The sequence below is a fragment of the Anarhichas minor genome, unplaced genomic scaffold (assembly GCF_050575085.1).
Source record: "Anarhichas minor isolate MPS153535 unplaced genomic scaffold, ASM5057508v1 ptg000051l, whole genome shotgun sequence".
Classification (NCBI taxonomy): Eukaryota; Metazoa; Chordata; class Actinopteri; order Perciformes; family Anarhichadidae; genus Anarhichas; species Anarhichas minor.
This window is the reverse complement of record NW_027466497.1, coordinates 1,435,234-1,449,420: the sequence shown is the minus strand read 5'-3', so window position 1 is coordinate 1,449,420 and position 14,187 is coordinate 1,435,234. Positions and strand designations below refer to the sequence as shown.

Genomic DNA, 14,187 nt, shown 5'->3' with positions numbered 1-14,187 from the left:
AGCTTGATCTCGTCCGCTTGTTGCCTGGCAACAGCATATCCCGATGGGCACTCCCATCTCCCACAATGCAGTGCTGTAAATCTTTGTAAATGTGTGTTTTGATTATTATGTAGAGGAGAAAGAATGGGTTATGATATGCACCAACGAAAGTCCTGTGTTACTGATTTCAGCGAGTAATAAAACATTCCAACAGAAATAACTATTGTTTCCTCAAGACGAATCGGCCCAAATGTGCTTCCTATGCCACTGTCCATTTTCCACAGGGTGTCAGATATTTATTGTTCTTAATATAATCATCTGTTAGGGTTCTTTTTTTGGCCTCTCGGGTCAACCCAAACCAATAAAGATACACTTTTTATCAAATCCAACGCTCTTCTGTATCATGTGCGGGATAGAAAACAAGGCTCTTTAGTTTCAGCTCCTTTTCTTGTCTTATTTGAAATCTTTAATATTAATTTATGCATGTTAATAAAGTCCCATGCAATGCGTCCACGTCTCTCCACAAGAACTGCTGCGGGGCGACTCTGGCTAAGTGGAGAGCAGGGCCGTCCTTCGATCAGAGGATTGGCGGTTTGATCCCCGGCTCCGCTACTCGCATGTCGATGTGTCCCAGGGCCCCCTGAAGCCTCTGTTTTCATTTTGTAGTTTACTTAAAATGAGGCAAAACAACATACAAAGGCATGTAAAAGAACTACAAGGAGATATAAATCAACTACAAAAAGAGACACAAGAGAAGAAGATAATTGCAACTTCAACTTTACTTTAGGTCCCGGTCTATGCTCCGGATCCGATTGTCTTGACAGTATTTCATTAGTGTTTGATACAACACTGGTTGACAATGACAACATGATGCATCTTTCAAAAGTAATTTAATTCAGTTTTAACTTTAACATTTCCCATGGGTTAGTTTGAGAAACAAAAGTCTGACCATGGTCATAGTTTAAAATGCTGATTGAGACGGTAGCGATATAGTCCACAGACTTCCAGATATAAAAAAATAGTTCGTAAGAAATGTAACAACCCCAAAAATACAGTAACACGTAATTCTACGAAATCCATTAGTGATGCTTTTTAGAATATTTTCTTTATCCTTGCGTGGCTGGCCGTGCTCAGCGTGTTGCATTACAGTACCTGTGGTAAATGGGCTCAAATATTGCTCATATTTTCCTAATTAAGTTCCCGTTGAAGCAGACAGAAGCTTACAGCTACTTTGGAATACAGAAAGAAATGAGATGCTTTAAGTGGCTGTCTGGCAAAAATGAACTTTAGCAACACAATTAGAGAAACAGTTGTGTTTGTTTGTGAAAACACTTCTTTTATAAATACTTGTGTCTTTAACTGAACAGATTATTTGATTTTAAAAGCTTACAGACCGTAGATAAAAAAATATCCCTTTGGCTTTTTTGTTGCTTAATACCCATCAGAAATAGGTGGCGAGCCATGCGTATGTCTTGTATCAAATCTGTTTAAAAAAGTAGAAAAAGCCACAATATATAAATATAAATATATACAAAACAGTCAATTCATCAAAAAGAGGGCATGGACGTGAGTTCTTGACATCTGTTTCTACAGAACTGGAATACATTTCTTGGGGATAACCTCTTACACACCACAAGCACTAAGACATAAAGTTTGGGATGCACTCTGAATGTGATTGTGTGAGAAGGGAACAAAGAGATGAGAGGTGCAAGCAAAGTGCTAAAATAACTGGAATCCTACAAAGACAAAAAAAAAATAAAAAAAATACAAATTGTGATTCTTGTCACCTCCCCTCGGTTGCTTGAAAGTGTACAAAAGGAGTGAAACAGTGAGAATAAAGAAGCAAGACCAAAATAAGACTAATATTGCAATGGATTGGCAATATGGCAAAAAGACAATGATGCAAAAAAAATGTGCTGCTCGCATTTCTTTGCAGGCCTCTTTCCAGCAGGGCTCTTAGAAAGATGTTAGGGTTTTTTTTGCTTACTTCAGTCAAAATCTGTACAATTCAACAACAAAGCTGCATTTCATCTGGTCGTCAGATTTAATAACTTTGGCTTCTCCGAAGTCTCTTTGCTTCAGTCCCTCTGCCCTTCTACTCTATCACCTCTACCAGGGGCCCTTGATAGGCGGGCCCTTGGGGCTGTACTCTACTTGACGGCTCATACAGTCTCCCGGATTACACCGGCCATCGTGTCCCTTTGAACCAGGCTGCCCAGGAGAGCCTGAGATCCCAGGAACACCCTGCTGGCCAACAGGACCCGGGGGTCCCATCTTACCATAGCCTTGGGGGCCTGGGACACCTGAAAGAAGGGGAGGAAGAGAGATTGTAATGACCAACTATTCAGGTTTATTTTATTCCATCTGCAATAGTGTGTTGCCATTTAACATTGTACCAGTACAATGCAGAAACAAGAAAATATGTACAAAATAACCCAAAGAATCTGTAAAAGATGAAGCGCTAACTACCATGTCTGTACTAAGGGAACATGGGGCAGTTATTACACAAACATTAAAACCCTATTTTGGTCATTTGATGTGAGCACGGTTGCTTTTTTTAAACTGAAATCACTTGTCAACCCAAAATAAATACACCGTGCCATGTTAAGTGACTGCAGATGCAAATTTGCAAATTCAGCCAAAGCTATTAGATGATGATTAAGGATTCTCAGTTGTTGATTTGGGTCGTATGAATTAGCCTGGTAGTTTTAATTAAGACGGTCTAAGAATGATGCAACATTACTTTCATTACGCTGGTAATTTACTGTGGAGCAACAAACGCAAACTTTTGTAATTAGCATCATTTATGTGACGTTAGAAAATTCTGACAGAGGGGTTTAGCGTCAGCTTGAATATCTAGTGGAAGATTGTTAAGCGCCTCAATAAGATGGGACTGGAGAAGGGATCGTCTGTGCATTGACAACAGTTTTGGTGTTTTTTTCTTCTTTTTTAAGTTTAGATCGTCTAACATTTGAACTGTAATTTCAGTTACAGTGAAATGTGCCAAATGTTAACTATTATCTACAGCTTTACGTTAGGCCGAAACACAGTATGGCTGCCATTCTAATACTCACTGATCCGTGGACCAGTGGGGTAAATTACCTGATGCTCCTGGAGGTCCTACATCTCCCATCTCTCCAACCCCCTTATCTCCTGTTTCTCCACGTGGTCCATGTGGTCCTACAGAAAGAAGACCACATGACAGATAAACCGTTTTTCTGCTAGTTAATAATGACACTTCTATCACTGGCATGATGCTTGAAAGATTTTTTTTGGTATCTGATGGCTCACCAGGGGGTCCTTGGCCTCCTGACCGTCCTTGTCTGCCAATCTGTCCCGGGAGTCCAGGTGCACCTGGGTTCCCAGGAATACCCGAAGATCCGTCTTTCCCTGGGGCCCCAGGCCGACCTGGGGATGCTACCTCTACTGGCATCTGCATGCGCGACATGTAGTAGGCCATTCTCTCTGGGGAGGGGGAAAAATGCAACAACAAACAATGATTAGTGGCAATAGCTCTTTGGAAGAGAGATATTTTACACTGTAAACATTGCAAGAATGCACATGCCCTCACCATCAAAGATCTTGATGACCTGCTGGCGGATGAAGTTCTTGACTTCATCATAATTTACAACCGCCTGTTTAAGAATAGTGAAATAAAGAGAAAAGCAAAAGGGCAAACATGAATCAAGGAAGATCATTTAAAATGAATCATTTACAAGAGCGAATGGAGCTAGTGAGCGCCTCTGGCCACTAGATCGCATGATTTGGAGTCGATTTAACGTTTACAATTTTTTTTTTATAATAAGTTTACAATTAGGTAAGTGTAATTGAACTGTATCTCACTTCATTTCCTGGTGAGCCTGCAGGTCCAGGGCCCCCCGGAGAGCCCTCTAAACCTGGGCTTCCTCTCTCTCCTCTGGGTCCGGCTGGGCCAATCATTGGCTGTGCATCCTTGGAGTGGTAACCTCCACCGCCGGGGAGCCCCGGTCTACCTCTTTCACCTGGAGAACCACGCTGACCTGCTGCCCCTGGTTCACCCTGACACACACACACACACACACACACACGTAGTTAGTAGATACACAACAATGTCAGTCATGTAGCTTATACAGTGGAAAAAAATATCATAGTAAAATAACAACATAACTTTAAGCGAACTCAAAACGTGTTTTCTTTTTTTTTTTCTTTAAACGATGGCGTTTTTCTCCCCACTCATAAAAGTCATAGTATAGTATGTCAAAAAAGTCATAGTATAGTGTGATGAAAAAATTTAAGAAAAGTCATACTATAGTGTGCCGAAAAAATTTAAGAAAAGTCATAGTATAGTATGTCGAAATAAAATTTATAGTATAGCAAGTTGAAATAAAAGTCATAATATAGTATGTCGAAAAAAAGTCATAGTACGTTGAAAACAGTTGAAATATAGTATATCGAAAAAATTGAAAAAAAGTCATAGTATAGCATGTCAAAAAATGTGAAAAAAGTCATAGTATAGTATGTCCAAAAAAAGTTAAAAAATAAGCAATAGAATAGCACGTCGAAAAAAGTAAAAAAAGTCATAGTATAGTATGTCCAAAAAAGTCATCGTGTAGCATGTTGAAATTAAAGTTGAAAAATAAGCAATAGTGTAGTATGTCAAAATAAAATTCATAGTATAGCATGTCGAAATAAAAGTCATACTATAGTGTGCCGAAACAATGTAAGAAAAGTCATAGTATAGTATGATGAAATAAAATTTATAGTATAGCATGTTGAAATAAAAGTCATAATATAGTACGTCGAAAAATGTAAAAAAGTCATAGTATAGCATGTTGAAATAAAAGTCATAATATAGTATGTCGAAAAAAAGTCATAGTACGTTGAAAAAAGTTGAAATATAAGCCATAGTATAGTATATCGAAACAATTGAAAAAAAGTCAAAGTATAGTAGGTCGAAGAAAGTTGGAAATAAGTCATAGTATAGCATGTCAAAAAATGTGAAAAAAGTCATAGTATAGTATGTCCAAAAAAAGTTTAAAAATAAGCAATAGAATAGCACGTCGAAAAAAGTAAAAAAAGTCATAGTATAGTATGTCGAAAAAAGTAAAAAAAAGTATACAAGTATAGTATAAAAGTATAGTATGTCCAAAAAAGTCATAGTGTAGCATGTTGAAATTAAAGTTGAAAAATAAGCAATAGTGTAGTATGTCAAAATAAAATTCATAGTATAGCATGTCGAAATAAAAGTCATACTATAGTGTGCCGAAACAATGTAAGAAAAGTCATAGTATAGTATGATGAAATAAAATTTATAGTATAGCATGTTGAAATAAAAGTCATAATATAGTACGTCGAAATAAAAGTCATAGTATAGTATGTCAAAATAAAAGTCATAGTATAGCATGTCGAAAAATGTGAAAAAAGTCATAGTATAGTCAGTCGAAAAAAGTTTAAAAATAAGCAATAGAATAGCACGTCGAAAAAAGTAAAAAAAAAGTAGGTCATAGTGTAGCATGTTGAAATTAAAGTCACAATATAGTATGTCAGAAAAGTCATAGCATAGTATGTCAAAATATAGTAATAGTGTAGTACGTCAAAAAAAGTAACGCAAAGAATCAAAGTCAATGGTCGACTATCATTTTCTTACTTTCTCAAATTTCTTTTTTTTAGCTAACTAGCTATCCAGCTGTTTCACACTGTTGCTACTTTTTGCACTAAGCTAAGCTAACCGTCTTCAGGCATTAGGTTCACATTAAAAAAAAAAGATGGCATCCTACTCATCATAATCGAAGCCACAAAGCAAATGGTCAACTATTATGTTCTTCTTTAAATGTCCTGTTCTTCTTCAAAGTTAAAAAGCTTTAAAATAAAAAAGTAAACTTACTTTTCTAAATATGAGAAAGATATGAAGATGATTTTAACCCCTATTACAGAGAAGAAGCAAGCCGTCTGACAGAGCTTTTGGATATGTCTATATCACTTTCCACCATTCAGGTTGTTTAAATGCTCTCAAAAAACAGCCCTTCTACATTAGCGACAGTGATTTATCAAGGACAAAGCAGCCCATAATGGACGTCTAATGTTTACACATCACCGACAGACAAGCGGCTCTTGAAATAGAGAGGAGGAAGAAGAATAGAGGAGTCCGTTCTTGGATTTCTCCCCTGTTCTCTTCTGTGCAGCTAAAACCATGACAATGCATCCTGTCAGCTTGACAAATAGCCTCATCCAGCATCTCCCCTCAGGCTTAATAGCATTATCCCAGAGGCAGAGAATAACTTTATCACTGCATCCACCTACAGTACTGTAAGCCTGTGTCCAAGGAGAGATCCAACACACTCTACAGCTAGAGAGGGCTAGCAGACGCAGACGGCCGGCTGCCGGTTTGGAGAGGGGTGAAGTGAGGTAAGCAGGAAGGAAGGTGTCAGTGGGAGGGTCGGAGGGTTAGTGAACTGATGACTGTGTTAAATGCGGGTGCTGAGTCGGTAGAAATGGCGAGAGCGAGCGTGTTCTGCACCATAGTGCTCTGGCCTAAGTTGCCATGAGCTAAAGGTAACAAGAAAAAGGGACCATCTCTCTGCATTTAGATGGTCTACAGGGGCAATGGATGGTTTTTGCTCTGTTTGAACACACACACACACACATACACACACACTCGCATAATTTACTGGAACTGTACCACTCCGAGTCAGCTCTTACCTTTTGACCTGACTGCCCGTTGTCCCCTGGTAGGCCGCCCGCTCCCTTTCAAAAACAGACAAAGATCCATAAAAGCAATGAAAACTGCATATCACCACATTAATCTCTCCACATTACATTTTAATGGGGACAAACACCACACCAAAACCTTACTCACATCTTTACCAGCTGCACCATCGCTGCCTGGTTCTCCCTAAAAGCCAAAGTCATAGCAGAGAAAAAAAAGAGTTAAGAAAGTTATATTGGCATGAGAGCAGCTACAATGATATTTGATTACATTTCTGGGCGACAAATTTGGACGTAGACACAAGTTGAGAGGTATTAACCATGGAGCCAGGGTGCCCAGGTGGTCCTGGGATTCCTCCCATCCCTGGAAGACCCCTCTCACCAGCTTGGCCCTTGTCTCCTTTTACACCCTACAAAGGGAAAATGGAGAATTCAGATTCTCTTCTATTGTTTGCACTTTAGCACACAAACAATATATACAGCATAGCTTATAAAACAACACATTTCCGCCCTAATTAAAAGGTCATATGTTTCACAGCATTTTGCATACCACTCCTGATGGACCCGGAGGTCCTGGTGGTCCAGCTGGACCTGTAGAACCCTAATGAGAATAGTAAACTACGTTATTGAAGATTAACACACTAACATATTACAATATCAACCAAACATGCATGTACAGCATAAAGGGCGGTGAACTTACAACGTGGCCGGAGGGTCCAGGTCGCCCCATAGCTCCTGGGGTGCCAGGGTCACCCTGGAAAGATCACAGATTGACCTTTATAAATCTCCAGCGTTACACTGACTCTGATCTATCTACTCCTGCATTGTGCTTGTATGCACAGATGATTGATTTGCGCTTTCGTCTTTCTCAAAATCCAGAAAGAAAGCGAAAATACTGACCTCGTGTCCCACTCGGCCTGGTGGTCCACCTGGACCTGAAGGTCCAGCTTCACCCTGAAGGAATGACAAAGTAATGCAAAGGTAATGCGGAGGAAGCATGAGTGGAATTCTCTTCTACTAGACTAAAAAAACAATCAGGTAGCAAAATAATAACACGCAGAGTTGTGTCATGAAAGTTATTATCAGTTTGATAACAACTTAAAGGCCTAATGCACAAGCAGCAGGAGTGTCACAATGGTAATCAGACAAACGGATAGACATAGTGTGATGATAAAGCAATGGGTTGTTGACCAACCTTCTGTCCAGGGAAGCCAGTATGGCCACTTTTCCCTTTGAATCCCTGAGGAGAGACATCAGAGAGAATGCGATTAGTACAGTATCAAAATTCACAAAGCCAAGGCTGCCAAAGAACAGGCAGGCGGGTCTTTGAAATCCCGAACACCTGCTCTTGGGTCGAACACAACCTGAGATACAGAGGGTGAGTGAGAAATAAAAAAGAAAGCGAAGGGAGGTCGATAGGCAGCTACTCCTTTATTCACTGACAGCGTGTTAGAGGGAAAGTTTGTCCCTCAAAGATGTTAGAAGATCTTAGAATAAGACGGGAAGCTTAGAAGTTTCAAATGCGGTCACATCACTAGCGACAATCTTCGACAATAACAAGACTCGGTAATGATTGCACATACATGAGTCAGGAGTCAAAATCCATACTAATGAGATGAGGGGAGCCATTGGTGAAACTATACAAAAGTCAATAATTAGGATGATCACACACGTCTTGAAACGTTGCATTCATTTAAAAGTCACAATCTCGAGAGCAGAATAAATTCATCCATCGTTGGCAATCCATCTCTTAAGAGCTTTAGATGAGAAGAAGGTTTAGATATGCATACTAGTTTGCCAAGGTGAGCCATGGCAATGCACTTCTAATGAATTGTATAAAAAGCATGCCTCTCCCAGGTTGTTTCTACCAAAACAAGTTGCTGTGTGTGAGAAAATAACGACGGAATTGCTTAAGTTGTAACACAAATTAGAGTAATGCTAACGGTTCCGTGAGGTTGTGTTTAGACTTTGAGCTAAATGCAAACAGATCTTAGTTTAAGATGTTAGCATGCTAACATCTGGCACTAAACACAAAGTACAACAATCATTACTCTGTAATGTGCTTAACACAGTACACTTCTCACACCTAATCCACGTTGCTTACTGCACTGGATAGATGGAGAATCAAAAGAGGTCATCTAGATGTTAGAGGCGATACTTACTGGGATTCCTCGTGGTCCCGCTGGGCCTGGAGGGCCTGCCTCTCCCTGGCAATGAAAACAACAGTCAGTGCAGAAGGTCAACTGTTGCATGTATTCAACTATACCAACCATAGCATGACCTCAGTGTGTGTCTGACTATACTGCTTGTGTGTAACTTACCCGCAGCCCTGGTTTTCCATCTTTTCCATCCAACCCCTCAATGCCGGGGGGACCCTTTCATTGCAAACACAGACAGAGGGTGTAAAAGATGAAATACTAAATATTATACAGTTCATGAATATGTTGGAATTGGTCAAACGTGGATAATATACAATAATACAACATGCATATATACCATCAGCCCAGGGGAGCCTGGTGAGCCTGAGGGCCCGGTTGGTCCCTGAGATCCTTGAGTTCCATCATTGCCCTTTGAAAGCAGCGATATTTAGTACACCAATCATCATGATCATTGTGGATGCAGAGAAATCAGCTCAATGTGTGATTTGTACTCACTTTTTCACCTTTCAGCCCAGAGACCCCTTCCCTTCCAGTTTTCCCGGCAATACCTGGTGCACCCTAAGAATACACACAGGAACAAAGAAAGTCACTACAACTACTCCAAAAGGCAAAGATGTTCCATTGAGGAGTCAAAACATTCACATACTGGTGGTCCCGGGAAACCTGGCTGTCCTTGGAAACCCTTGAAATAAAAAAAGAGTAACATAAGAATATGGATTTTGGTTCTAAAAGGTCACAATTTTCTATTATTTTTATGTATATGTTATACACACCTGATCCGCTTTGGCACCAACAGGCCCAGCTGGTCCCGTGTCTCCTTTAATGCCCTACAGACACAGATTGGCTGAAATTATTCTCAGTTATTAAAGTTTGTGATGATAAATGAGGAAGCCAGGCTTTAAATATTGCTGGCAAAAAATTGTAGGATGAAACGCTAACCGGGGAGCCAGCCTGTCCTTGGTACCCAGGGTTACCAGGAGCACCCTGCAGAGGGGGAGGACATGTTAGCTGGTAATATGCAATATTAACTGCAGATGCATTGTGTAGCATAACACATTGATAGTGGGATGGCTTACCGATTCCCCTTTCTGACCACTGCTTCCTGGGCTCCCACGTTCGCTCTTCAGTCCCTGACGAATATAAATGGGCAGTTAATTAATGTAGCCACTTATCCATCTACTAAAGCTTCAGGCTGCCGTCAACCTCTCATACTTCCTTCATAATGAGGAAGGTGAGAGTAACTTACAGGAAGTCCAGGCGGTCCCATGGCTCCTGGATAGCCGGACGTCCCCGAAGGGCCCTGAGGTCAAGATCATGCACTCAATCAAACCTAGAAATGAATTATTTCTCTGCTACGATTGTAGGGAAAGTGATTGGCAGAGATACGTACCTGCTCGCCCTTAGTTCCTGGGAGGCCAGGTGACCCTGCCTCGCCGTTCTGACCCTGAGAATGATGAGAGTGAGGAATAATTAGAAAACGAAGGAGATGATGTGATACGTATGCTCCCCTGGTGACAAGGCAAGTCAATATCAAAGAGACAAACCGGCTAACTGGCCTCTCCTATTGGGACTGACTACATTTGATTGTGTCCTCTGCTCTACACCTCCATCAGGCTTCAGGATGGTGATGCAGGTCTGTGACGGTGATATCCGGAGCCTGAACATTGCCTGCTCAATGTTGCTTCCCTCCCCTATTTATCCCTTCCTCCCTTAACTGTGTTCTTCCAAATTCATTCAAAGCTGCAGAATTCATCAAGTCATGTATTCCTTCATCTAACAAACAAAGAACATTTGCAGCATTATGGGGTTAATGTGTTACACACCAACAACATATTGTGATCAAACCACAGACAGACTTTACTTCTGTAACGCAAAACACTTCAATTCTACGTGAATATTGAACGTCGTTTTGAGATAAACATTAATATGCACGTGCGAGTGTGATCTGTTGCTTAGCAACAGCCGCTGTAAGCGGAAGACACACGAGTGCTGGAAGAAAAGAAGAAAAAGAGAGAAGTCTTTTTCTTTGATGAGTGAATGAAAGAATGTCTGCTGTTAAGCCAACTGTGTGTTAATACGAGTTACTCCTTTAGAAGACGTGAATAAAACTGCCAGAAATGGTAAGAGTGTCACCGTGAAGTATTAGTTATGAGAGTGACTGCTGAGGGTTGTAATTTAGAGAGAGTAATTAGTGATTGGTTAGACCGAGGAGAAACTAATTAGTAGCTCATCATTGTGAGTAACTTCCTCACCACCGAACATGAGTAATAGATTCATCAGCAGGGTTATACTTCTATACCTCACACTTATAAACAGATAAAAGTGCTACTATGTAGGCAAATGGATTCCACGCAGCGGTCGCACAGCTCATCCATTTAACATCTCTTAGAATCCCAAGTGGAAAGTACCGAAGTACAATTACTCAAAGTGCTGTTGCTTTTTTTGGGTGTACATTACTATTGATATCAAATGCTACATTATACTTCTACTTCACTACATGTCAGGGGGAAATGTTTACTCCACTACATTTATTTGGGAGCTAGAGTTACTATTTACCTTTCAGATTAAGATTCTACATTACAAGAAATTAAATAATCAAAATAATATGTAAGATCTTCTAAAATACAAGTCATTGTTGATCATTAAACTAGTGGTTTCCAATCTTCTTTTAGGAGTTCTTTGCACTTACGAGAGAGGGATTTCTGCTTTATGATTAAAACATCGGTATTAATTAAATAATGTCATATATCCTTGGTTTGGATTTATTTTGTACAACTTGTACTTTCCCTTTGATGCTGTAAGTCCATTGAACTACTAATGTAGGATGTAGGATTTACATACATTTACGTAATTAAATGATGCGAGTCCTTCTTTCATCACTGATTAAAAGAGAGTCAGAGGGGAAAAAAAAAAAAGTTGGAAGTGGGCATTAATAAACTTACAGGTGGACCAGATGATCCCTGAGGACCTTGGAACCCGGGAGGTCCCTGTGGACAGAAAACATTGAAATGAACACCTGAGACAAGAATAACTTAGCAATGGAAATAAAATATACTTAACACATCTTCAAGCAGGTTTGCACTTGTTCCTGACAATTAACGATGACTGGAAACACAGCAAGACAGCTCGTGTGTAAATCAGTGTTTAAGAGGTTGGTGTGTTGGGCCTCATTGTACATCATTTAACTGAGACCAGTAGCAGGCTGTAAGAAATCATGGAAAGTGGCAAACACAAGCTACTCTCAAGTCACTTCAAATCTTTAACTTTGAGACAACCCATCGGTGCTGTACTAAAATAAAATAAGTTTAAAAAATCAAATCTCTTCCTCCACAGAAGTACTGAACGGAGGGGATTAGAATACATATCATAGTTTTCAAACAGTTTTAGTTGACAATAACGTTTCCAGAGTGGTAAGTTGGAAAAAGTTGTCATCAAAGTACTGAGAAACTTAAAAAGTCTGCATATATAGATACATCTAATTTCAGAATAAGAGTCCACCTGTAAAGCTTTCTAGTCTCAATGATGTGTGTTAAATAACTATACTATGAATGAGCTCCGTAGGAGTCAGAGTTGAGCTGTCTGGAATGGTTCAATAAGAGAAAGATGTGCTGCTGAATCTCACCATGTTTCCTGGTGTTCCAGCGTGGCCTCTTTCTCCTGATATACCCTGTAGTAAAGGTAACAAAATAAAACTCTGTAGAGTCATTTTCACCTAGACGAAGACAGACTATGTGCATGACAGACTCACTGGCTCTCCTCTTATTCCTGGGGATCCGGGCGTTCCTGGAACTCCAGGCATTCCCGCTCGGTCATCCTATGAGACAAAGACATACATTACGTCTCACGTCTCTCTGTGGCATTTCGTACGTGTAAAATGATTTGTGCATGTCCTTAGAATATAAAAATGATTTCAACTGACCGCTGGTTGTGTCGCCTGCTCTCTCTGCAGTCTCTCCAAACACTGGAAGCAGACAAGTTATTGGAGTAATACCTCACTGCTGACACGATATGCCGGTAGGATAGCTACTCACATCAAGCCATGAAAACTCAAATACAAAATGAGGGATTGCCATTTTGCATCAAAGCACAACAACAAACAGTGAGAGAAAACCTTTAAGTGGCATTTCATATGATTCCGGATCAACAAAAATACTCCTGGTCCCTCCAAGTCTTACCTTGTCACAGCTGTCCAAGGGGGTTACACCGGGCTTGCCCTGGTCTCCTTTTTCTCCCTTGGCACCAGCTGTGCCTTGCACCCCTGGGAATCCTTTGAAGCAGTCCCCTTCTTTACAGCCCTCCTGTGTTGTAAAAAACACACACACACACACACACACACACACACACACACACACACACACACACACACACACACACACACACACACACACACACACACACACACACACACACACACACACACACACACACACACACACACACACACACACACACACACACACACACACACACAGTATATACTGTATATAAACACACTAATCAAGAGTTTTCATGCAAAAACAAACGGCAAAGCAAAGATATGAAAGAAAAGGAAACAATAAAACCCCATTCTCCAAAACGCAGTGTTACACATGAACTTACATCACCCTGTCCTACAGCAGAGTCTTGAGGCAGCTGGTGTGGTCCAATGTGCCTCTAGAGAAGGGGCAGGGAAACAAAAATATAATTAAAATGTACTTTATGTCATCATATACAATAGTTAGGGGGAAACCCTAATGATCAAAATCAGCTGTTTTCTTCCACATTCGATAGTTCACTAATGTTTCTCTCCGAATACAGTTCGAGGACAGCGTTACAATAACGTATGAAACGACGCCTCTTCCCAATTTGATGCAACTCATTGAATACCCCTCTGTCATTTACACAAAGATAGTTTTTGAGTTGTTCATGGCTCAACATGATAAAAACACTCCTTTGGTGCCAGTTAAACGCTGCATGCTAATTCTAACCACGATAAGTTTGGGCATTCAGATCCGTCAAAATTACACACAAGATGCTTCACCAAAGTGGAAATAAATTTATTTTTTTTTTAAAACGGTACAAAGCATCACAACCTTTCCAAACAACATGTCTGTGTAGGACCATCTCATTCAGCACAATGGAAAATAAGTGAGATTACAGAATTGAAAATATTTAACCCTTCATCCAAGAGTCTTATTCAGTTCAGAACTGCCGTACTTCTCTTTTGCCCTACAATGCTTTCTGTAAAAAAACAAATTCATTTTCTACACCACACATGATGCAAACTCTCTGTTTATGGCTCTATGTACAGGGCTGAGTTTTCAACAAAAGGTTTTGTATGATTTGATGGCCCCAAAAAAAGGAGTTACCTCCATGAAACCTTGGA

The 14,187-nt window shown here is 40.2% G+C and overlaps 1 protein-coding gene across 1 annotated transcript in view; it reads right to left on the bottom strand.

Moving 5' to 3' along the window:
- Positions 1–552: 552 nt before the first annotated feature.
- The window catches only part of col16a1 (collagen, type XVI, alpha 1), a 50,782-nt gene continuing 37,147 nt past the window's right edge, over positions 553–14,187 (bottom strand). Inside the window, exons 43-70 of the mRNA XM_076075367.1 lie at positions 13,422–13,475; positions 12,998–13,120; positions 12,742–12,783; positions 12,571–12,636; positions 12,445–12,489; positions 11,765–11,809; positions 10,213–10,266; positions 10,069–10,122; positions 9,899–9,952; positions 9,762–9,806; positions 9,596–9,649; positions 9,469–9,504; positions 9,318–9,380; positions 9,160–9,231; positions 8,985–9,038; positions 8,826–8,870; positions 7,859–7,903; positions 7,564–7,617; positions 7,364–7,417; positions 7,214–7,264; positions 6,984–7,073; positions 6,815–6,850; positions 6,658–6,702; positions 3,823–4,017; positions 3,551–3,614; positions 3,271–3,444; positions 3,082–3,159; positions 553–2,282 (exon numbers count right to left, since the gene is read on the bottom strand). Of these exons, the coding sequence (XP_075931482.1) occupies positions 2,089–2,282; positions 3,082–3,159; positions 3,271–3,444; positions 3,551–3,614; positions 3,823–4,017; positions 6,658–6,702; positions 6,815–6,850; positions 6,984–7,073; positions 7,214–7,264; positions 7,364–7,417; positions 7,564–7,617; positions 7,859–7,903; positions 8,826–8,870; positions 8,985–9,038; positions 9,160–9,231; positions 9,318–9,380; positions 9,469–9,504; positions 9,596–9,649; positions 9,762–9,806; positions 9,899–9,952; positions 10,069–10,122; positions 10,213–10,266; positions 11,765–11,809; positions 12,445–12,489; positions 12,571–12,636; positions 12,742–12,783; positions 12,998–13,120; positions 13,422–13,475 (1,986 nt within the window). The 3' untranslated portion in view covers positions 553–2,088. The remainder of the gene's footprint in view (positions 2,283–3,081; positions 3,160–3,270; positions 3,445–3,550; positions 3,615–3,822; positions 4,018–6,657; positions 6,703–6,814; positions 6,851–6,983; positions 7,074–7,213; positions 7,265–7,363; positions 7,418–7,563; positions 7,618–7,858; positions 7,904–8,825; positions 8,871–8,984; positions 9,039–9,159; positions 9,232–9,317; positions 9,381–9,468; positions 9,505–9,595; positions 9,650–9,761; positions 9,807–9,898; positions 9,953–10,068; positions 10,123–10,212; positions 10,267–11,764; positions 11,810–12,444; positions 12,490–12,570; positions 12,637–12,741; positions 12,784–12,997; positions 13,121–13,421; positions 13,476–14,187) is intronic.